General features: G+C 43.2%; 1 protein-coding gene across 5 annotated transcripts in view; it reads right to left on the bottom strand.

Moving 5' to 3' along the window:
* Positions 1-23,001, bottom strand: part of XIRP2 (xin actin binding repeat containing 2) — a 92,878-nt gene that overhangs the window by 36,139 nt on the left and 33,738 nt on the right. For 4 of the 5 annotated variants that reach the window (XM_066612138.1, XM_066612140.1, XM_066612141.1 and 1 more), the window contains exons 2-3: positions 16,498-16,661; positions 815-940 (exon numbers count right to left, since the gene is read on the bottom strand). In XM_066612138.1, coding sequence (XP_066468235.1) covers positions 815-940; positions 16,498-16,661 — 290 coding nt within the window. The remainder of the gene's footprint in view (positions 1-814; positions 941-16,497; positions 16,662-23,001) is intronic. The other variant, XM_066612139.1, reaches the window with a different exon arrangement.

Genomic DNA, 23,001 nt, shown 5'->3' with positions numbered 1-23,001 from the left:
CTCTTGCAGCGATTCAATCTCAAAGACAGATGAGATTAAAGCGGCCACTGCAGTTCTTCACTTATGCCTGGATGTGTCTGGGAGTGCAATCCTATGCACACTTTCTTGAGAGGAAGCCCCACTGAACTCAGGGAAACGTACTTCCGAGTAAACATGCAAAGATTGTCCTATAAGGGTAGAGCATCTGTGTCTTTAAAAAGCAACACAAAAAGATGCCTGAGTTGAAATTGTACAACACACACAGTCAAGGTGACCAGATGTCCTCTTTATCCAAGACATGCTCTCTTTTTTAACCTCGTGTCCTGGAGAAAAACTTAAATGTCCTCCTTTCCCTGTGAGCAGGCAGTGCATAGCTTTCTTGGAATTAATAAATTCTATGTAATGTAGTTTTAAATTTAATAATAAGATGGTGTTTAAATTAACCACATGAAATCAACATACGAGTGTTTTTCGCTTTTATTTTGTCATGTCCTACATTTTTCTTGAATGCCCTACATTTTGGGGTGCCTGGTCTCTTTTGCGATTATGACATCTGGTGACCCTCCACACAATGTGAGATTACACAGGCCTGAAGCTGAACCTTCCAGCAATGCTCAGTTTGTGGGGATGGGGGAGGTTTGGAGCAGGTAGGATAAAAGGGCACATTTTTTTTCTTCTCCACTCCCTTGAGGCCCTCCTCTGTGGTGCTATATTTTTGGGCTGGTTTTTGACTGGTTGCCAGTCTTGAACCTAGACATTTTATAGCTAGATAGCTCTGGGAAGATGAGTGACCCAGAAGGTCATTATTATTATTAGGAACACTGCATAGTGTTACCTGTATAGAAGTGTGCTGGTGCTGTTGTTGGTGCTGCAATGAGACACTTTCCCCTTTTTCAAATTGGTTCTTCACACTTGCCAAGCCTCCAGGTATCCTGCAAGCCTCAGATTCTTCCATAGCCTGCTGAGATAAACAAAGTGATTTTTTTTAACTGTTGCAAAAAACAAATATCTACACCTCTGTGTGTATGTACCTATGTGCCTCCTAATCTTTCATTTAAGCCTTAAATATTTACTTGTACAATCCACACATTCTGGATTTATTTATTTTGTATTATTATTTTTTATTTTGTATTATTTATTTTGTATTATAAATACAATATTTATTTTGTATTTTTTCTCATTCCTTAATTATAACTTGAGTTCTTACAAATTATGCTACCTTTTTGTAAAAAAAAAATTGCTGCCTCTTTGTTTTTTAGTATGTAAAAACATTTGAAATATTTAAAGTGTGCAAAACTGAAACAGGCAAAAAAAAAAATTCTGTATACAATGTTCTGAAATATTTCCTACTAGTCTTGGTTTGGCTAAAGTGCCTTTTTGATACCTGATGGGTCAACACTGTTAATGATATTCCAAAGTAGCTCCTTCACTTACATTTCTTAATAAGTCATGACAAAGTTATACAGCAAATCCATTAGGAGACAGTCAGCAAAAATACGTAAAATATGAATGGGCTATACATTATCAAGATTCACTCTTCGAAGCTCTCTGTGGTATTATGATCTCATTGATTTAAAAGATTAAAGGCATACTAACAAAAAGCAACCTTCAGAATCCCCTAATCAAGAGCTGATTCAATGCCATTAATGACTTTATACCATCAGGTGTTCAGAGACAAGGACAACATTTTGTTGTTATATGGCTACGAATTAATCTGTTCTTAGAACCGGCCTGTGAAGTCTCACAGGCCTCTGCCATAATGCTAAGGATTAGTGCAATAATGCAGATTATGCGTTTGGAAAGAGGAACTATATTCAGCCACTGACACCGAGATCCACAAAGCGGGTTAAAAGCCAAGGCTCAATGACAAATTGGAAGCAGAGATTCTGGTTGAGACCACAAGATCCTCTCTCTGGATCCCAGCCATCTGCAATGCATCAGGAAGGTACTTACGTCCTCTGACAACCACAATGATGACTAATCTTCGCTACTTAAGATTTTCCCATTACCCATACATTCTCTTTTGCTCTGCTCAACCTCAATAAGATGCTGGTGTTTTTAATACTTTGTGGAAGGAGGGAACAAGAAAGAGGAAGAGACAAGGGAGTAGTTTTGGTCCCCTTCTCCCTTCATCAGAACATGACATTGAGGAATCTTTTGTGTTTGTTTATTTATTTACAAGAGTTCTATCCCGCTTTCTCTCTGTGTTGAGTACCCAAAGCGGCTGCTAGGCACTCAAATTATTGCAAACTAACCTTCTCCTGGATCCCCAATTGAACTAATGGTGTTGTACTGTGAAAGAACCAGTCTGCACATCACACAGCTGCACATCACACAGCCAATCAAGAGAACAAAGAAGATCAGGCCATATAGTCTAAGAAATGCATCAGTGTTATTTGCTTCCCTGGTGGCAGGTTCTAGATTCCTTTTCCTTCCAGTGTGGCAAACACCATTGCAAGGGAGCTCCAGATAGACTCTAAGAGAAAGCTTCAGACAGCTACCATTATGGAAGGAAGGCTTTTCCTTTCCCACTAGGGCAGACTAGGCAGAACCATTGCTACATTACCAGTGGTGAAATGGCTGCACAGTAGACAGAGAAGGTAGAAGGTTTCTTTTTTTAGTTTCAATGCACGCACTGCCTTAACTTGGGTGTTTGTGACTCTCATTGCCAGGACTGCATGCAGAACCTTATCTACAGCAGAAAGAATCCCTGCCAAAATGGTGCACTCGGGTCAGTGAAACCCGCCTTTAGGGGAGCTGTTGTGCTTTGCCGATCCCTGCTCTGAGGTTCTTGAGCTATTGTATGGTGTATGAGAGTGAATCCAGGGTCCTTTCTGATAGATACTACTGCAGTGACATGAGAGTTTGTGTTGCATGTGTATCCACTCTAAGCCACTCTGGCCATTTTAGGAGCTCCAGGTCTCATGAATGGAGCCCAATATAGCTTACAGGCATTTATTATTTATTTATTTATTCAATTTTTATACTGCCCTTCCTCCAAAGAGCTCAGGGCGGTATACATAGCTGCTCCCCTCCTTTTGTCCTCACGACAACCCTGTGAGGTAGGCGAGGCTGAGAGAAAGTGACTGGCCCAAGGTCACCCAGGAAGCTTTGTGGCTGAGGGGGGATTTGAACCTGGATCTTCCAGGTCTAAGTCCACTTCCCAAACCACTACACCAATTACAGATTCTTAATTATGATGTAAAATGAAAATGAGTGCATTTATACACAAACTGTATTCATTGACATTGACATTCAAAAATTTGCTGTAGAACTTATATATTTAGTAACACAGAAGCTGCTTCCTGCTGAGTCCAACCTTTGATCCATCTAGCTCAGTGCTGTCAACACTGACCGGCAGCAGCTCTCCAGGGTTTCAGGCAAGGGCTTTTTCCAGCCCTACCTGGAGATGCTCCCAGGTAGCATATCCGGGACCTTCTACATGCAAAGCAAGTGACTGGTTCCTGAGCTGTGGACCCAAGTTTCAGACCTGGTAGCACAGTCTGATTCATAGGCTCATCTGGAAACAAGAGGCTAATCACTCCTTCAGCACAGACTGGAAGCTATCTCCCCATATCCATGAGAGATGCATTCATGGCCCCACCATGGATATAGGAAATAATGCATATTTATGGACAGGAAGTCTGGTCTAGAGGGTAGAGCCTCCATTTGCCTGAAGATAACATCCACAAGGTTGCCAGTTTGAGGCCACCGGCACCGTGCGACCTTGAAGCAGCCAGTCTTGAAGGACCTTGAAGGAGGCCAGAATGTGAAACCAGATCAGAAAGAAACATCTAAATGTTGTGGTTCTTGAAAGATAGAACCTTCTTTCAATTCAATTTCAAGCCGCCCTGGGTCCCGTTAGGGAGAAGGGCGGGATAAAAATAAAGTTTTATTATTATTATTATTAACATCATCATCATCATCATCATCATCATCATCATCATCATTATTATTATTATTATTATTATTATTATTATTATTATTATTATTATTATTATTATTATATGGGGAAACCCTATCTCCTACAGCTAGAGAGGACAACTCAGGTAATGTTAACAGGAAGCAGGAAGCACATTTGCTGCCTGCATACTTGTCTTCCTATAAGCTTCCTGCTTATAGTGTCTTGTTAAAGCAAGTATATGATTCCTTTGTGCATCTATAAACAACATAATGAAAGTAATGGATGGGGCAACAAACCACAGATAACCGGATCCGTGGATACCAAATCCAGGGATACTGGAGAGGGGGGCATCTGTATTCCCACTTTGGTGTCTCTGGAATAGAGCGACTAGTATACGATAGACATACATTGTAGGCTTCTCCCTGGTGAGCTTACCTAGAAGGACCCTGATGCCATTGGTGGGGTGATAGACAGACACATGTGGCAACGGTTCTTACACTTCTAGGGTAAATGTCAAAGTGGCAAAAGTTGTCACACTTCTAAGGTAAGTGTCAGCTCAAGTGAACAGCTGAGGACATAAGGTCACCAAGCAGTAACCATTGGCTTGGATATGCTGCCATGGCATGCCAAATGTGGAGATTGCAGTTGGCTGGGATCTATCAACAGTTGGCTCCCATTAATTTCCAAGGATTTAACTAAAGAGGTGTTTGCTGCCATCTCATGACATGGCAGTGACATGTTAGGGTATTCACACAAATACTCATGGGCGATTTCTTATCATCTCAGCTGTTCATCTGAACCAAGACTGAAGCAGATGCAGGGATGCAATTTCAGCAGGCAAACAACACTGAGCAATCAGAGGACATGAATATGTGAATTTGTACTCAGGGGGATCGGTGTTCCCATCTGCTCTGAGATGGTTTTGGCAGAAAGTATAGCACTGGTTTTTCTTTTTTTAAAAAAAGAATATGTCCCAAGTTGCAGAGGTCACAGAATTGTACAGCTCTCCTTTTGATCACATTTATTCATGTCTGCCGCCTGCAGCAATTAAACATATCGGCAATAGCTCCTAAGTCAATGTTTTGACAAGAGATGGGAGATTTATGCTATATTTGAGTTTGGGTCATGCACATGTAAACTCAGCCTGGACAGATTGGAGTCAGGGAAGACTGGAACATGAGACACTTTTGATATAGGAGCAAACTACATGTTACATATAAATGCATGTAACACACCAACAATGAATGCTGTTTGTTTTGGAAGAAAAGAGGTTTTAGAAATGGCCTATGGAATTGAGAAGTAGTGGGTGATGAAGGGGTGCTTAACCCTTGCTGGCCATTTTTTCTTCTCTTGTCGTGCTAGGCTGCCTTTTACTCCCACTCAGAAAAAAGACATCCACAGCAGCTTGAGAAGGGACAATCTGGAGTGTAAACATGGCTAAGAATCCTCTACCCACCCACCACTTTGTTCTTTGTCAAGCAGCTTTTCGTAAAAAAAAAGTGGTTGCTGGGACTGCATTTATGTGCATTTGCACGTAGCGTTCAGTTTGCCCATAAGCATATTGATTCCATTTCTTATACTTTGTTGTGTTGTTTATATTTCAAAGTATTTCTTATACTTTGTTGTGTTGTTTAAAAAGTGGGTGGGTGGGTGAAGCACATGTTTTCCTCTCTGACTGCCAACTTGATAAATCTGCACATTTGCTCCTAGTATGCTTGCATGTGAAAAACTGAAAAACAAATGAACATACAGACATTAAATCTCAATTGTGCACTTCATTTTCCAGAAACGCACAGGAACCTATTTGTAGAATGCATTGTGGGATTTTTAAAAATGTTTTGGGCAGAAATGTATTCACTCAGTGATTCCGCAGCTTCAAGGCTGGGAAAATGCATCCCCACTCCTTACACAGACTCAGAAACACGTCTGATTTTTGGATGAAAAGTTCTGCTTTGTCCAATAGCAATGTGCATTGTGTATGGTTACTGGGAAGCAAGTTTATAGCATTTAATGAGGCTTGCTTCTTAATAAGTATATTTAATGATGTTTTATATGATATACTTGCCTGCTGCTATATGTATTTTGAATAGCTACTTGCATGAGCAGTGCAATATAAGAGGAGGGAGATCAGCTGACCTGATCAGGAACACATTTCATGCTTTATTCTGTCATTTTGCATGAGCTGTGTCCTCATGCTGTTCACACATGTCAACCACAGCCAAATCTAACACTGCGGCTGCCAAGTACAATGCAAACATAATTCATAATGCTTCACATGAAGCACTATGTGAAGCATCCCAATTATCTGGGAAACCAACCATGTTGTTTCCAATCTCTGCACCTTGAGAACCTGACACAATATTCATTAGAATCTTGTTCTCCAAACTTAATTTCCTGTTCAACAAGGGAGCTCCCTTGCTCTGGGACTAGCAGGGGGAAAGTTAAGATGTTCTTTGTGCTGTGCCTCACTCTTTGACTCAGGTCTCTAGTTGCCCCTTTTACAATGGGGTTTTTGCACTAGGGCGCTAAATAGCCCAAGCGACCAGAATCTGACATGTTTCTAAAAACATGATAGCAACAAGCAAGTCAGTGGGGAATGTAATGTTCTTGAAACGGCCGAGTCATTTTGCGCAGCCAGTACATATATCTGAGGGGCAACTAGGCATGTCCTGACAAAACAGCACTGTTTTCCAACGGATGCAAAAGACATGAAGCTCTGCTTGAAGAGCTATGTTTTGTCAGAGCAAATGCAAAGAGCCAGTTATATTAGCAAGCGGCCTAGTGCAAGCCAGTGAATTTTCAATGATTTGTAGTGTACAATTTTAGTCTGACAGTCTTTAAGCTCTCCACTGAATGTTACTTATATAAAGGCCACTGGGAAATATCCATTGTCCTTTCAGGGTTCCCGCTCATGAAAAAAACTAGCACAGATTTGAGTGGTAGGTTCAACTAAGCCTGTAGTCCTTAAATGGTACAGAACAGTGTTCAGTATTCAGTTAATTTATAATGCATACATGTCTAGAATCCTTAATATAGTTCTTCCATTTGGAGAGAGATGACAGGTTTCTGTCAAATTCTAATTATAGATCTTTTTTTAAAAAAGTAGAATCTTCTCCCAACAGAAAATATAACACAAAATACGCAACACCTTTCAACATCACTAACCAAAGATGAAGCACCAATCAACGGACCATCTTGAAAGACAAACAAGTTCACACTTTCAATGCAATGGCCATCATAGAACAGGTGATGGTTAAGATGTGATAAGTGTACCATTGTCCAGTTGGATCCAATTGCTGGATAACTGCCTGAGGTGTTAGAAGGCATTCATAAGTGATGGCTGATGACAGCAATTTCAAATATCCATTCACAAGGGAAAACCAGGAGTACCAAGTGACTATTGTATTGCAGGAGGACCCTCAGAGAAACAGAAATGTGAATATGCTTGCTCTGTTTAAGCATAAGGGCAGCATATTCATAGCTTATGCAGCCACGCGTGCTGCATTGAGTAGCAAATGAGTGCTTATGGTGTGGTACAGATTATAGAATATAATGTGCAATCACCTCTGCCGAACAGTGACTGAGGATGGGAGGACTCCCACACTCTTGCCCAGGGATGTTTCTAGAAGGCAGCCACTGCTGGTGCCAGGTTGCTGAAGACCTTGGGGCAAAGCCCTACACTGGTCTCCCATGGAGCCTCTGTCTGCCTCCTGATGCTGCTTGGAGGGCATTACCAACAGACTGAGGGTTCATGGGTTGGTTGATGACTATGGGCCACTGGCCCACCCCAGATGCCACCTCTGAAGACAGCAAAGGCAGAACTATGTAGGTGGTGAACGTTTAGCAGTACCCAGTACTACACAAAGCAGGCCCTTGCTGCTTCTTTTTTTTAAAAGCAGCCTTCCTCCCTCCTAGTGTTGGCAGTCAGTTGGCATTCAGTGCAATGCATACAATGGACTTCAGCTGATGTGGGCCTAGAGTGCTCAAAATAGCTTGCTACTACCTTGTCACAATCTACGGGCACCCATGCATCTAATATATCACTCTAGAACAGAGGTTCTTAACCTTTTTCTTACAATTACAACCTCTCCCCAATTGATTGCCCAATGTGTCCCCATGTGGTCACTGACACCCAGAGCCCATACATTTTTGTTGGCCCTATATGGCATAATTAATTAATTACATTGCATTTTTATACCACCCTTCCTCTAAGGAGCTAGGGGTGGTGTGCATGGTTTCTCCTGTATTTTGTCCTCACAACAACCCTGTGAGGTTGGTGACACTGAGAGATAGTAATAGTCATGTCATGAAATGAATAATAATATTGGCCAGAAAATAAATGCAGTGAATATTTCCCCTCAAGCAATTGATGAAATTCTACATCAAATGATATATAACATGGTGGTATTAGTCCTAAAAGCCACATTTCCACAATTTTGGTCACTAGGGTGTCACCCACTTTTTAGAATGACAGTCTGTCCAGGACCCAACCACGATGCCATGGTTGGAAGTGACATCATCAAGCAAATTAAAATAATAATAATAAATAATTAAATTAAAGAAAGGCAAATAATTAAATAAGGGGAGGCCAGCCCTAATCCGTTAAGTGAATTTTCTCTGTAGCCTGCTTGCAGTAACAGCTCGCCCCCCACACACATAAATCAGTGAGATTTTCAGCCCTGCCCAGTGCCCTGTTCAATTTATGTTCTTGTATTTTAACCATATCACTAGCAGGACCCACCTGGCTTTACAAGTCTAAAAGAGAAAAAAATTCACCTTACCAGCTCACAGCCCAATCCTGAGCTGCCCAGGCTTGGCGGCACCAAGAAGAACTGCCGCCGGATCCTGCACCTCCCAGGCTACCATGGGAGGCACCTCGGGAGAAGAGGACTTCTGTCCCCTTTTCCCAGGTAAGGTAAGCAGCCCCACAATGGGGCTACTCACTTTACTGCCGACCAAAAGGCCTCAGTGTCACGCCTCCCCCCGCCCTCTCTCCGCCCTCCCGCCAGCCTCCACCCTTCCTGGAACACCTCCTCCCCGCCCCCATCCTTGCCCCACCTACCATGCCACGCTTCGGCGGTCCAGGAGACCACTGAGCCATGGAGGCTAGACAACCACCCTGTGCTAGCCCAGCACCGGCCGTTTGCGACAGTGCTCAGCGGCATGCAGCCATGCCACCGAGCACAGGATTGGGCTCTCAAGCCTCTGTTTTATTCTTTTTACTGGAGGGAAGGGGCTGCCTTCTGGAACATTTGTTGAACACCATGATCATCATATCAGGACCATTCTGGCAGCCTCGTATTCCTCTTTGCCTGACATGACTGAGTCAAGGTATGTTTGCTTACCCGCAAGTAAATGTAAGCATGTGGCTTACTTTCACTTTCCAAAGAGCTCAATACATTCATCAGCTTGGAGGGAGAGACTTTCTTCTTGGGTGTTTTTGTGGGGCTGTGTTCATCAGATCAGGACCATTCTGGAGTCGTTGGATTCCTCTCAGCCTGCCCTTTCCTATGAACTATGGCAAGTTCACCTACTCATAAGTAAAAGTGTGATTTGACTCAGTTGCACTTTCCATGGGACTCCATGCATTTTTGTTTTCTGGTTTTCTGGCCATAACTTCTGATAGAATGGAGATATTTCACTCTGGTTTTTTTCTTGCATTCTGCTGTAAATTCCCCATTGAATGACATGATGGCATTATTCCTAAACACTGCAATTTTAGCGATTTTGGTCACTTGTTATGTCACTCCCCCCCAAGGCCTTAGGGTGGGACCACCTCATGTCCCTTGCTAACTACGCCACTGTCCCCATGTCCCTTTCATCAGACTGTCAAAATCATCATCGTCACCAGTCCTATTAGTATGGCATCAAAAGATGTCAATAGCTTGGATTTACTGGTACTTTACATATGGATAGCTAGGAACAGAACGCCTCAATCCATGTTGATAATGGTGATAGTTATGGTGATAGTTAAATCTAATCTAACAACATTTTTTTTAAATTGCTCAGAGATCGAGTCCCATACTCCCAAGATTTGGTTTTCATACCCCCAATGTTATGGCCACCCCTGTTAAGAATCCCTGTTCTAGAGTTTGGAATCAATAACAAGAATTCTATTAAATGAAGGAGTGTAAGCAGATCAAATAGTACCTTCAAGAACCTCCATCTTCCCCAGTACTTCCTTACACATTTTAATGCAAAGCTAATGGACATGTAGCACATATTCCAACACTTGTACTCTGAAGCTACTCATTAGAGACGTCAAAAAAAATTGCAGTTAATTAATCATTTGACTTTTGACTGATTAATTGATTTAAGTGTTGTATTTAAATATATTTGAACATTAACAAAATCTAGTTTTGAAGGACGTGTATGATAAATACACTTACTGATAAATCAATTCAAGCCTGAATCAGCAACTAAAGCATGTTAAATATTATCGATAGCATTGCTACCCCAAGAGAATTCTCAAGTATAGGATCAGAACCTTATTTTGAAAAGCTGCACAGAGCACAGAAATATTAGCTGCTGAATTTTTATTCCCTTTTCAAACTTAGGCAAGGGAACATAAGAAAAATTTGCCCTTCACGGCTTCATAATTTTTGATGTCAGCCATATGGATAGCTGTTCCCCAACTGCACTGAGAGAGTTCAAGTACCTTGACATTTCTCACACTGGTGTAGTAAAAGATTGTGACATATATCATTTATTTATTTTATAAATGCAATGCTGAGGGTACTGCTTATGGACTCTGTTCTGGCATGTGCTAGCACATGCAGCCTCCCTTTTAGGAAGAACTGCAGTATATTAAAGATTGGAGTATACATACACTCCAATGTGTAGGGAAGAAAAGCAAATGTTGCGTATGTATTATGCAAATACAGGTCCAGCATATTTATACATGGATTTTTTATACACGAATTTGACTCAACACAAATGGCCACTGCAAATGAGAAGGAATGTGCTGATCCCTGGAGAAGGGGAAAAATGCATCTGTCACCCAGGGACTTATCATGGGCAGTGATCCACAGCAGGGAAAAAGGAGGACCAAGGGGGGATAGCTGAAGGAAGGGGTGTCCAGCCCAAGGGGACCATCAGGGGAATGTTCTGGCAGAACAAGGAGCCAGCCAGAGACGGCAAGGCTCCTGGGTCGGCATTATAGCCAGCCTCCTCACCCATTGGGTGAGGCAGAGGCCTCCTCAGAGACACGGCAGCCCAGGTGCAGCTACCCCTTTTAAAAGGAAGGGCGGGGCCTGCAGGGAGAGGACTTGAGATCTCACGAGATCTCAGACCCAGGTGGGGCCAGGAAGAGGCGGGGCTAGAAGGACTGCCCGGGAGGATAAGAATGGAGGAGGCAGCCAAAGGGGGAGGAAGCACCTTCCGGAGCTCCAGGGGGAAGGAGCTAGGGGCGGCAGGAGAGGAAGGGAAGGCCATGCCTCTGGGAACCTGGAAGCAAACACAGCCAGGAGATAGCCTGAGGCCGGCTGAGGCCAGGGACTATGGCTCCGTGAGGAGCCCCTCGTGCCCGACACTGTTCCTGGTGAGGATTGCTGGAGAGGGTATCCTTGGGGGTAACTGGGCCCCCCCTGTTTCGGGTAGTGATAAGGACTGTAACTGAAAATGTATGGGGAAGGCCCCCGGGTCCTGTGAGGAAACAGAGCCCCTCAGATGAATGTAAAAACCGCGACCAAATTAAAAAAGGTCAACAAACCCCTTTTTACGGCTCCCCGTTCTTCGCGCCGGCCAGGGAGAGACTGGGCTAACCTGGACTGCACAGCAAACCCAACCTCTCGTGACTCCACCCCCAAGATGGACATCACATCATCCCTTTAAAATCAGTTTTAAAGACTGAACAGTCCTTTAACAATAGCTTCGTTAATGAGAGGGGGGGGGCAGCTGGCTGAAAATTAATCAATCCTTCTCTCTCCAGGCGACCCCTCCCTTTCCCCTGAGCACGTGAAAGAAAGGTGATTGCTTTGCATTGGTGAAGGGAGGAGCTGAGTGAAGCACTTGGAGGAGGACCGATTGATAGATTGTCTTCTTAATGACTTTTATCTTAGAGTCAAAATGTCAGCAAGGCTGTTTTTAAATCAAGGGAACTTTATTTTTTAAATTGATTTGCTATAGTGCGTTTTTCGCCATCCACATGAGTGCTTAGAACAGAACCCGTGCAAATAATTAGTCTCAACCTTTAAAGGCTCCCAAGAAAGAATGAAACACATGCTCCATTCCCGGTCTTTGGCTCAAGACTGAAACCTATCACAGCTACTTTTGTTGAAAAAAAATAATAATGGAGAAAGGTCAGTGATAGCCATTTATGCGTGCAATTCTAACTGCTTAAATCAAATCAAAGTCTGTTTCTCCTGATCTTTTTTTCTGCAGATGAAAAAGCAGAGGTTGCAATCAGGACCAGTTGAGGAGCATGTAGGAAAGAATGCTTGACTCTTTCCTACTTACCTGCTTCTCCTAGGAAAATGGTCCCCCTTCAAGCTGTTTTTACATGGAGCTGGCATGTCATTTGGACCCAAGTGTGAGCACGGCTGCACCTTGTTTGTGGAAAAGGCCATAACTCAGTGGCAGAGCACATGCCTGTATGTAGAAAGTCCCATGTTCAATCCCTGATGCCTCCAATTAGAACGCCCCCTGTTGGGACAGTCCTTGTGTTGTGCTGAGCTCAGGGTTGACAATACTGAGCAAAATGGACCAGTGGTCTGATTCAGGGCAAACAGGCTTCGACATGCAGATCTGCTGGGCTGGGTATGAGGTGTGCTGCTAGGCCCCCTGAAACTATGGGATCATGTATGCACAACCACACCAATTACTCTTTTTGAATCCTTTTAAAGCAACCAGTTCTGTCAAATGACAGACACAGCAGCAGGCATCCAGACTGCTGCTGCTTCCATATTTCTCCGTATCGGGGTATCCATCTTCATTACAAATGGCTAATTATTATAATGATCTGGTAACATTCCTGTTGTTTCCCTCATAGCAGACGGCAGCTGTACCCGTACATCAGTTGTTTCAAATTCCTTAAATTGATTAACTAGCAAAAGGGAAGTAAATATTCTATTATTATCACTGTTATTAGGATTTAAAATCAACCGCTAGCATAGAAGCCGACGTTTCCCTATTATTTTCTCAAGTGACAGCATTGCAAGTATATACTTTACTTCTGTGTTGACAAAGCCAGTTCTAATAGACTTTGTCCCACTGAAGACTCAATGTGAGTGTCCTCTTATATTTAGCAGGGGGAGAGCAATTGTCCCTCTTCACCCCAGCATGGAGTCTTTTCTAGTGGTTGTTGCTGGTGTCTCTTTTGTATTTTTTTTTAAAGATTGTGAGCACTTTGGGAACAGGGGACCATTTAAATGTGGTCCCCTGTGTGGGAACGAGAGGACCATTTAAAATTACCATTTTACTGTGTAAACAGTTTTGGGAATGACCCCTGTTGAAAAGCTATATAGTTTTAAAGGTATATAAACATTATTATAATTATTATTAATACAACAACAACAACAACAACAACAACAACAATAATAATAATAATAATAATAATAATAATTATTATTATTATATTTATATAATTATATTTATTTATTATAACATTATAATAATTATAATAATAACAATAATAATAACTGAAACCTTGACAAAGTTCTGCTTTGTGATACACAATACACATTATCTGTCATGCCTTCTGCTTAAGTGTAGGCAATTCTTAAAATACTAGTGTTATAATTACTGGTAGTAGTAAAGTACTATTAGTGTTCCTAGAAACCATCTTTATTATTATTAGGTGTTATTAGGTGAAGCTTTTCTGTTTCTCTAGGTGTGCTACAGTATTATAACCTTGGGGGAATTTTGGATTCAAATGTAAATTCACTACCCCTGGCAGTAGTGAATCCGCTTACACAGGAAAAGTACAGAGATGTATTTAGGGGCAGCACAGGGGGGCAGGCTAGAGATGTGAGCTTCCTATGATTTGACTCAAACAAGAAACACTTGGAAGGGAATTGAGTTCTTCCCCCATATATCAGAAATCTCACTTCCTAATCTGAGACTCAAAAAGAAAATCTTTTTCATGGGTTGCCTGCTGGGAAAGGTAGGAAGGAGAAAAGACAACACTGGCTACTCCTGATGCTGTTTAAGGGACTGTACCTTGTGAATTTAGAGGAAGTAGAGGAAATACCATGCCCCCTGGGGACTCTCCTGTTGAAGGACTCCCCTCCAAAAAAAACTGGGTGGGGGGATAGAGAACAGACAACCTTCATGGGATCTCTAGAGTCCTCCATGGTGCATGGTGTGTGGCACTTCACCCCTCCCCCCATTTTTAAAGAGCATCATAAGCAATAATGTTTGCAGTGACTGCTTTTGATGCTCTTGTATTAAGAACATAAGAGCTCCACTGGATTAGGCCATAGGCCCAACTAGTTCAACTTCCTGTATCTCGCAGAGGCCTACCAAACGTGTCAGGCAGCATATAAGACAAGAGACCTACATCCTGGCAGGGGCAAATTCAGTGTTTGTGTTTGGGGGACGACGACCATGAGTACTACCAACTCCAGAGCCCAGGTCAACCAGGTGAGTAGCCTTGGGTTCCGAGTTTAACTTTATGGCCTCCATGGCCATGGTTTACTGGGTGGGTAGATCTGGTCTCCCACCTGGACTTGGCACCCAGATATACCAGCTGGGTGGACCTGGGCTCCTGCCTGGCCTTGGAGACTAGGTCTACTAGCTGGGTAGACCTGGACTCCCATCTTGCCTTGGAGCCCAGATCTACCAGCTGGGTAGACCTGGGCTCCCATTCTAGCCAATCTCACCAGCACCTGCCCAGTGGGTGTTGCCCTCACATCCAATTTTGCTCCCCAGCCCGGCAAGCACCCTTGCCTGCTGGCAGACAGTTTTGGTGGGCCACACACCCATTGACTCCTCTTGTATCTGCCCTTGCATCCTGGTGGATCTGGATTCCCTGGAATGAGTGAAATGCCACCCCCACAGGGAATCCTCTGGTCCAGGGAGTCCTTGGGGTAATCTTTCCTCACCTCCCCTAATTTCTGAGGTACAGCCCCTTAAGAAGAGCTTTGGGAGTGACCCTCCGAGAAAATCTCCAGAGGCCACTCCTAATTCTCTATTTAAAAAGCTAGATCCCCAAAATGGGAAGAGGGTGACCCATGGGGGTTGCCTGTTCTCACCGACTCTAGTTTTTTCAAGGGGAAGCCTTTCAGAAATACCCCATTCAGCCTCTATGTAATGTAATGGAACTCTAGAGCTCAGTTACTTTTAAATGAAGAGCATGAAAGCAGCAATTCTTTGACTCCTAATCTGAGCAAACAAGAATGTGGGGAGCTTTTGACCTTCACCTCTGCTTGGAGACAAACTTTAACAAAACCTTGAAATTCATTTCTGAGCATCACTTGGGAGAATTTGGCCAGTGAAGTTGACACAACTCCAATTCTGAATCAAACCAAGGAGGAGCTATTCACTCATTCATTTATTTAAGATGTTGCCCTAAACCAGCTAGCATATAAATATGCATTATGACAAGAACAACAGAATGCCCAGTTGCTGCTCGGAACAAAATGCAGATCTAGATTCTGTCGCAGATGAACAAATAAGGAACCAAACCTTTTTTTGTTTGTTCGGTTCAATGTTTTGTACAGAGTTGGAGCTGCTTTGTAAAGATTAAAAATCTATTGCATTGTATAGGCTTATTTCACATACACAACTGGCTAATCTTAATTTGGATGACTCCTTTTGAGCTATAAAATGAACATTTTTACAACATTTGCATAACTTTTTATTTTCTTCCGCATTCATGAAACAGAGTCATAATTTTGGAAGTTAAATTATTCCAGACTCATTTTGTGTGTCCCCAATGTGAATTCTCATGTGCAGCTAAGCAAAGATTAATTCTAGAGTAAAAATTCTCACTAGCAGAGTGGAAGCCAGAAGCAAAAGAAAAAAAAAAAAAAACAGGCATCCAAGTGGGTGCACTGCAGCGACCCTCCTGACCCAAGTTATTATCTTCGGTAGAGAGCAATTTATTTTTCTAAGCAATCCAGGAATTAGTCACACCTTCAGAGCAAGGCCCAGGAGTTTAGCTCCTAATCATATTTGTCATCCCCCAGCAGGGCCTACAACAAACATCTCCTAGTACTACCAGCTGGGTACATGACCAATTCTTAGATGCTTTGAGATGTCACCGCTGGGTCCTCTAATTCCAGAGCAGTTGCATCTATTATATTATTTGGGGAGTTTTGTCTTTCTGTGTAAGCTAGGAACAGAACCCTGAATTAGGCTGTGGCCATCTCAGAATTATGCCAGTTCTGGTGGAAACATTTTTGTGAGTAAAACAAACAGGGTGTGAGAGATGGTGGATCAAGATACCAAGTTGCTCCTCTACTTGATCATGTTTTGGTTGTGTGAAGCATCTATCACAGATCAGACACATCTGATTGTGCCTTCTTAACAGAGAGCACAAGATATATCAATGAAAGAGAAAGTAGACTGTCCACTTGATAAAGACTGTTTGAAATAATGGTATGAATTTGTAGGGCAAAAGATACCAGCACACACTACAAAACTAAATTTAATAGAAAATATGGATTGCTTACATTGGCAGAGGAATTGCTGATCTCCACTTTGGACACGGCGGCCTGGTACAAAGCCATCCTTTCCTTCAATGGGACAACTTCCTGGAACTCAAGGGGCAGCTGCACACTCTGATTTGTCCCTCCTTCTGAAAGTCCTCTTGAAGATTTTTGACTCACAGTGGAAGCTAAAAACAAAAATAAGATGATGTAATTTTAATAAGTTTTTTTTTTAAGCAATGTAACGACTGCATCACAGACAGGCAAAACTTCTCATTCCATTTCTCTTTCTCGATGGTGTTACAAATGATGTTGCACAAATGCAGCACTGTGAACCTGTTACAAGGTCATAGTACGTATATTAATGGCCCAATCCTATCAAGGGCCTATGATAGCAGATCTCATGATCTGCTTCCATCATTCCTAGGCCAGCATCATAAAAGTGGTACCGCTTTTATGTGCTGTGATTGGAGGCTCCACTAATGGCTAGAGGCTCCATGTATATGTCAGAGGGTCACCCAATCTGTGCTGGATAGGTGCAGTTTGGGGGACGGTCAGGAGACAGAGTGGGAAAAACTGGGGGTAGTTTAGGGGTGAGAGATATAGATCACAGTGGCGGTGGTGTACACCAAGTTCCTATCCCCCTTTTCCCAGCCTGACATGTCCCTAAGGAAGTTTAGACTTACACCAGCTGGTGTAGCTCTGAGGAGATCCATTAACGGCCAGGTGGCTTATGGGGAAACAGTAAAAGGGATTTTTGCTTTCCGCCCCCCCCCCCCAATAATGGCATGTATTTCATACTCTGTCAGTGGTACTACCTGCTATGGGCTGGTGGGGGATAGGATTGGGCTGTAAGTCTAGTATGACCATTTTGAATTAGAGGCCAAGCACCTGTATCTTTCCACCATGGAGAGCGAGGGGATGTTAGAGGAGGGGAAATGGGGGGACTTGAAAAGCTGTGAATGGTTTAGAAATGTTGGCAGAATAATAAATACAAAAAGGGCATAGTGGGCTGTACTTACAAAGGACATTTCCCATACCCTTCTGCCCTGTTTACCAATGGGCGGGGACATCAGGGGAGTGAGTAAAGAGAACTCTGGCATACACACATCCCTCGGCAGCAGCCCCATTTTTTCGCGGTATGCTTTTTAAAGGGGGGATGACTTGACTCGAGTCCTCTACAGTCACTAAAAGGTACTTGGTGACTCAGAAACTGCCCCCCCCCCCGTTATGACTCTATTTCAAGTTGAGTCATGGAGGGCAGTGACTTGACAATTCAACTTGAGTCAAGCCATGCTGGACTTGCCCATCCCTGGAGTACACACACACACACACACACACACACACACACACACACACACACACAGAAGCAGCATCAGAGGTTAGGCAAGTCAGGCACTAGTACCCATGCCCATCAGAGCGCCCACTTGATCAGACCGTACTGTGAATTCCAGTCCCAACAATCATGGCAGCATCCAGTATATCATGGGGGTTGGCCAGGGGTGCCAAGTGCAAGATTTGTCCCAGGGCCCCCAGCCACCTGATGGGGCACCGCACACATCTCAAGGTAAAAGAGGCAAGTTCAAAATTACCTTTCTTCAATCCAGTACATTTCCAGGTTCATTGCCCTATGCTATGCTGCACTGTAATGTCAGAGGCAAGGTCATCTCAAACTGGCTCATATAAGGTATTAGAAAAAGAAGAAAAGGGGAGACAATGCTGTCCCTCTGTTCATCCAACTCAAGCAGCCTTAAGATATCTAACATATTGATCTCCATACTTCAGTACCATGCTATTAATTATTTGGTCTGCACTACTGTGACAAACCTTAGCAAGAATTAATTATTCTGATTTCAGCCTAAACTACTGAGAAATGAAGCTTCTGTGCAGGAACAAAATATTTCACCGAAGTTTACAGGTTACTGAGTTACTTTAATTCTGTAAAACTGCTTGTAAAACTGTAAAACATACATTATTTCCTCTATTAACCTTACAACCAGGTCAGCAGTTTTCTTTGCAATGAGCAATTAATGAAATCATTCTGTCAAACACGTGCATTTTCTTGTCATGATATGCTTTTTTATTTGCCGCTTAATGAGCCGAACACCCATTTTACTAAGCTCTAAACTGGACTACAAAATAATCTTTTCACTAGAGGAATTCAGAATAATCAGCATTTGTAAATTTGACAAAAGCAAATGCTTGTACATTATGCCTGTGATTGATTGTAGGTGCATTCATTCATTTTCACTGTTAAAAACTATGCAACTGCAACACGCAGGATCAGAAAAGATAATGGAACCAAGTTCCGAACTGCCAGCCCAACCATGTGGCAAGATGAAGTGTACTGCATCAGTGGCAGGTTGTGAGGGGCCTAAAGGGGCAACGGATTCAGAGTATGCTTCACCCAAGTCTTCTACTACTTCTCTCTAGCCCAGCGCTTCCCAAACTGTGGGTAACAACTCACTGGTGGGTCATGACCTGATTTCTGTTGGGTTTCAAAGCACTGAGCAGAGCCTGCAATGGAAACACCAGTGATGGCAAGATCAGACAACTAATTGCCCAGGCCCTGAGACGATTCAAATCAGATTGCTGCTAATTGCCATGCAAGAGCTCAGCTCCCGCAGTTTGCAAAATAGCTGCTGAGCACTGATGCAGTACGCTGTCAGCAGGGTAATCAGTAACGAGCTGTTTGCAATTAGTAGGTATTTTGCAAACTGCAGGAGCGGAGGTCTTTGCAGAGCATTTAGCAACTATCTTGCAAACTGGAGGAGCTAATCACCCTGCAAAGAGCTCAGCTTCTGAAGTTTGCAAGGAGCTGAGCTCCTGCAGTTTGCAAGCATGTGTAACTATGGAGAGATGTGTCTAAGTTGATGCCCCCAGTCAACAGTTTTCAACCACTGTGTTCCGCGAGGCTGCCTCAGGTGTGCTTGCAGGGCGAAAGGGGTCAGGCAGCAGTCGCGCACGTGGGGGAAGCAGCTGCTTTGAGCCTCAGTGGCAACAGAAGAAAAAGGAGAAGGCAGCCAGCAAAGGGGACCTTTGGAATTTGAATTCTGAACCTTTGGAAGCTGAGGACAAGTGAGGGCGGGGACAATAAGAGAGGTGCTAACTGCAATTATGAGATGGGGGGAATGTGCCTGTGGGTGGGAGTGGGGTGAGGAGCAGTGCCAATTGCCTGCTCCTGTATTTAAGAAAAAAGAGTGCGACCAAAAGCCCAATCCTAGGCATGTCTACTCAGAAGTAAGTCCCACAGGCACATTCCTCCATCTCATAATTGCTGTTAACACCTCTCTTATTGTCCCCCCCACTTGTCCTCACTTTCCAAAGGTCCAGAATCACTTGCCTCACATTCTCTCCCCCCCAGCTGAATCCTGCATTTGTTTCAATCAAGTCTCTTCATTGCCCCTCACCCCACATCTCTCCATTATGTGCTCAGTCTGACCTCTCTTCGCCAACACTTTCTGGCATAACACTTTAATAACAACATTTTTCCTCCTTTCCAGAATCACATATACTTTCCTCTCCAAGCTTCTTGTGAGTTACTTTGACATGTAATGATTTAATTTTATTAATTATATTAATAAAAAAATGAATTGTAATGTAGTGATTTAATGTATGTAAAAAACTGGTAGTGTGCCTTGACAATTTTAGTGTCTTGTCAATATGCCGTGAGCTGAAAAATATTGAAAATGGTTGCCCCCGATAAAGAATTAAAAAAAAACAAAACCCGAAGATTTTATTTTATTTATTGGAAGAGAAATGCAAAAGGAAGGAAAGCATTCATTAAAGTTTGTTAGGCCTGTCTTATTAAGAGAAATTGATTCGTAAATACATACATACACACACACACACACACACACACACACACACACAACTTGAAAATAAATAATTTCTATAATTTTTTTTTAAGTATTGTAAACCTTGGTGAATCCTGATAGAGTGTCATTTTTAAAAGTGGGTTGGTGCTGAAAAGTTTGGGGACCACTGCTCTATCCAGTTGCTGACACAAGCCACAATGATCCACTTCCTGCTTGCCTGAGTAAGAAACTGACCATCCACTTCCTTGCTCCCTGTGCAGTTTTCTTAAAGCCAAAGTGCCAGCCTTTGGGCTTTATTTACAGCAGGGGTGCCCAAACCCCGGCCCTGGGGCCACATGTGGCCCTCAAGGCCTCTCAATGCGGCCCTCAGAAAGCCCCCAGTCTCCAATGAGACTCTGGACCTCCAGAGATTTGTTGGAGCCCACACTGGCCTGACGCAACTGCTCACAGCGTGAGGGCGACTGTTTGACCTCTCACATGAGCTGTGAGATGAGGGCTCCCTTCACTTCTTGCTGTTTCACATCTGTGATGCAGTAGCGGCAGCAAAGGAAAGGCCAGTCTTGCTTTGTGCAAGGCCTTGTATAGGCCTTGAGCTATTGCAAGACCTTCATTCATTCATATAAGTTCATCTTTAATATATTCATTTATGTAAACTTATGTAAATTTATTCAAATTTTAAATGCAAATCAATTCCTTTTTTCCCCGGCCCCTGACACAGTGTTGGAGAGATGATGTGGCCCTCCTGCCAAAAACTTTGGACACCCCTGATTTACAGGGACAATTTGGCCCTTTATATAAAACCAGATTTGATAGTTTCATTAAACTCTCAGGTTTGAGGAAACCATGTGAAGTGTTGGTGTGGGACAGAGATGCAGGTGTGGGACAGAGATGCATTTGGGGATTAAATATGCTGCAGTCTACTCTCATGTTCATCTCCCATTTGTTTCTATGACACTCTCTGATGAGAAAGGAAGTTATATAGATTTGTGCCCAGTAGTAATTTCCTTTAAATCCTTGCATTTTGTTTGTTGTTGTTCCTCCCACTTTGATCACAGCAAGGCTGGGAAATTGCCAGGCACTCTATTTTCGAAGTCTTTCATGATTTTATTTGCAGGAGCCTTGCAATGTTTTCAACCTCAAGTAACCCACCACATTTTGTAGGCCAAAGCTTTCATTTCAGAAGACAAGCTTATTACCCTCCTAGCTAGAGACATCTTTCCACTCAAGATTTCAAAGTACTCACGAAGTCACGTCTTCAGGCTTCTCAGAGCATGCCGGTGAGACAATGTGGAGTTTCAAACTTCTGTATGAGTTGTCACTAGTAAGCACAGAAGGTGAAAGACTCCGCTCACACCACATATGTGCTAAAAAAACCACACCTGCCTGTGAAACCACACAAGCATGACAGCGTGCAGAGGTGCAAATGTTTTCTAGCCAGCAATAAGGCAGAAAGCCAATGAGGTCTGCACACTGCAGCCGGCTTTTGTGTATGTGCAGCTTCTCACTGCATGTGTGACTGTCTACCCTGCATTGCAAACCTCTCACATGGGCTGCATCCAAACCAGAGAGAAACCAGACCTGACTGAAGCCCAAAACTAGTTCTGAGAGTGTTTTCTGTGAACTCAGCTGAACCTGAGCCTAAAATCTGTGGATTGACTTGCAAATGAATTGGAACAAAAGTCCTGAACACAAACATTTTAACCGAGTCCAAATGAGTGCTTCAGTAAACATCCACATTGTCCAATTGTATGATCATTTTCTTTTTAAAAATTTTTTTAAAAACTTCTGTTGCACGTATTTTGTTTGTAAAAATTTTACAAACCATTCTTTTTCAAAAAGCATCCATGGCCTAAAGCAGTGGTCCCCAAACTTTTTTGGCTGCTGGCTCCCTTGACCTACTGGGATACTGGCTGCAGCTCCCCATTAAGGCTACAATCCTGTACACTGTGTAGTGCTACAGGAGAGGATTTCGTGGCTCCCCTGACTGGTTTCTGCTGCTCCCTGGGGAGCCACAGCTCACACTTTGGGAACCACTAGCCCAGGGGTGTCCAAACTTTTTGGCAGGAGGCCCATTTCATCTCTCTGACACTGTGTCAGAGGCCAGGGAAAAAAGAATTAATTGACATTCAAATTTGAATAAATTTACATAAATTTACATAAATGAATATATTCAAGATGGAACATATATGAATGAATGAAGGTCTTGCAATAGCTTAAGGCATAGAAAAGGCCTTGCACAAAGCAAAGCTGACCTTTCCTTCACTGCCACTGCTGCATCACAGACCTGAAACAGCAAGCAGTGGAAGGAACCCTCATCCCACAGTTCACAAAAGAGGTCGAACAGTCACCATCATGCCAAGAGCAGTTGCGTTGGGCCAGTGAGGGCTCCAGCAAGTCTCCAGAGGGTCAGAGGCTCATTGGAGACTGGGGGGGGGGTTCCCCATGGGCCGGATTAGGAGGCCCCAAGAGCCGCAAAAGGCCCCCGGGCCAGGGTTTGGGCATCCCTGCACTAGCTTAAGGGACAAGACTGCAGTGCAGCAGGGAGGGGAGTTTAACCCCTTTCCCCAGGGTCAGCCAATCCATGAGGCCAACTGGTCACCTCTCTCTCTCAGTCTACTTGCCTTCTCTGCTCCTCCTTCTCCTTCAAATCCTGAATTGAAAAGGGGTATAGAGAGGAAGAGGAAATGTGGAGTGCTGAGCTGCAACATTG

This window comes from Tiliqua scincoides, chromosome 1, assembly GCF_035046505.1.
Source record: "Tiliqua scincoides isolate rTilSci1 chromosome 1, rTilSci1.hap2, whole genome shotgun sequence".
Lineage (NCBI taxonomy): Eukaryota > Metazoa > Chordata > Lepidosauria > Squamata > Scincidae > Tiliqua > Tiliqua scincoides.
Note: the sequence above shows the minus strand (reverse complement) of the source record. Positions and strands in the feature narration are given on the sequence as shown.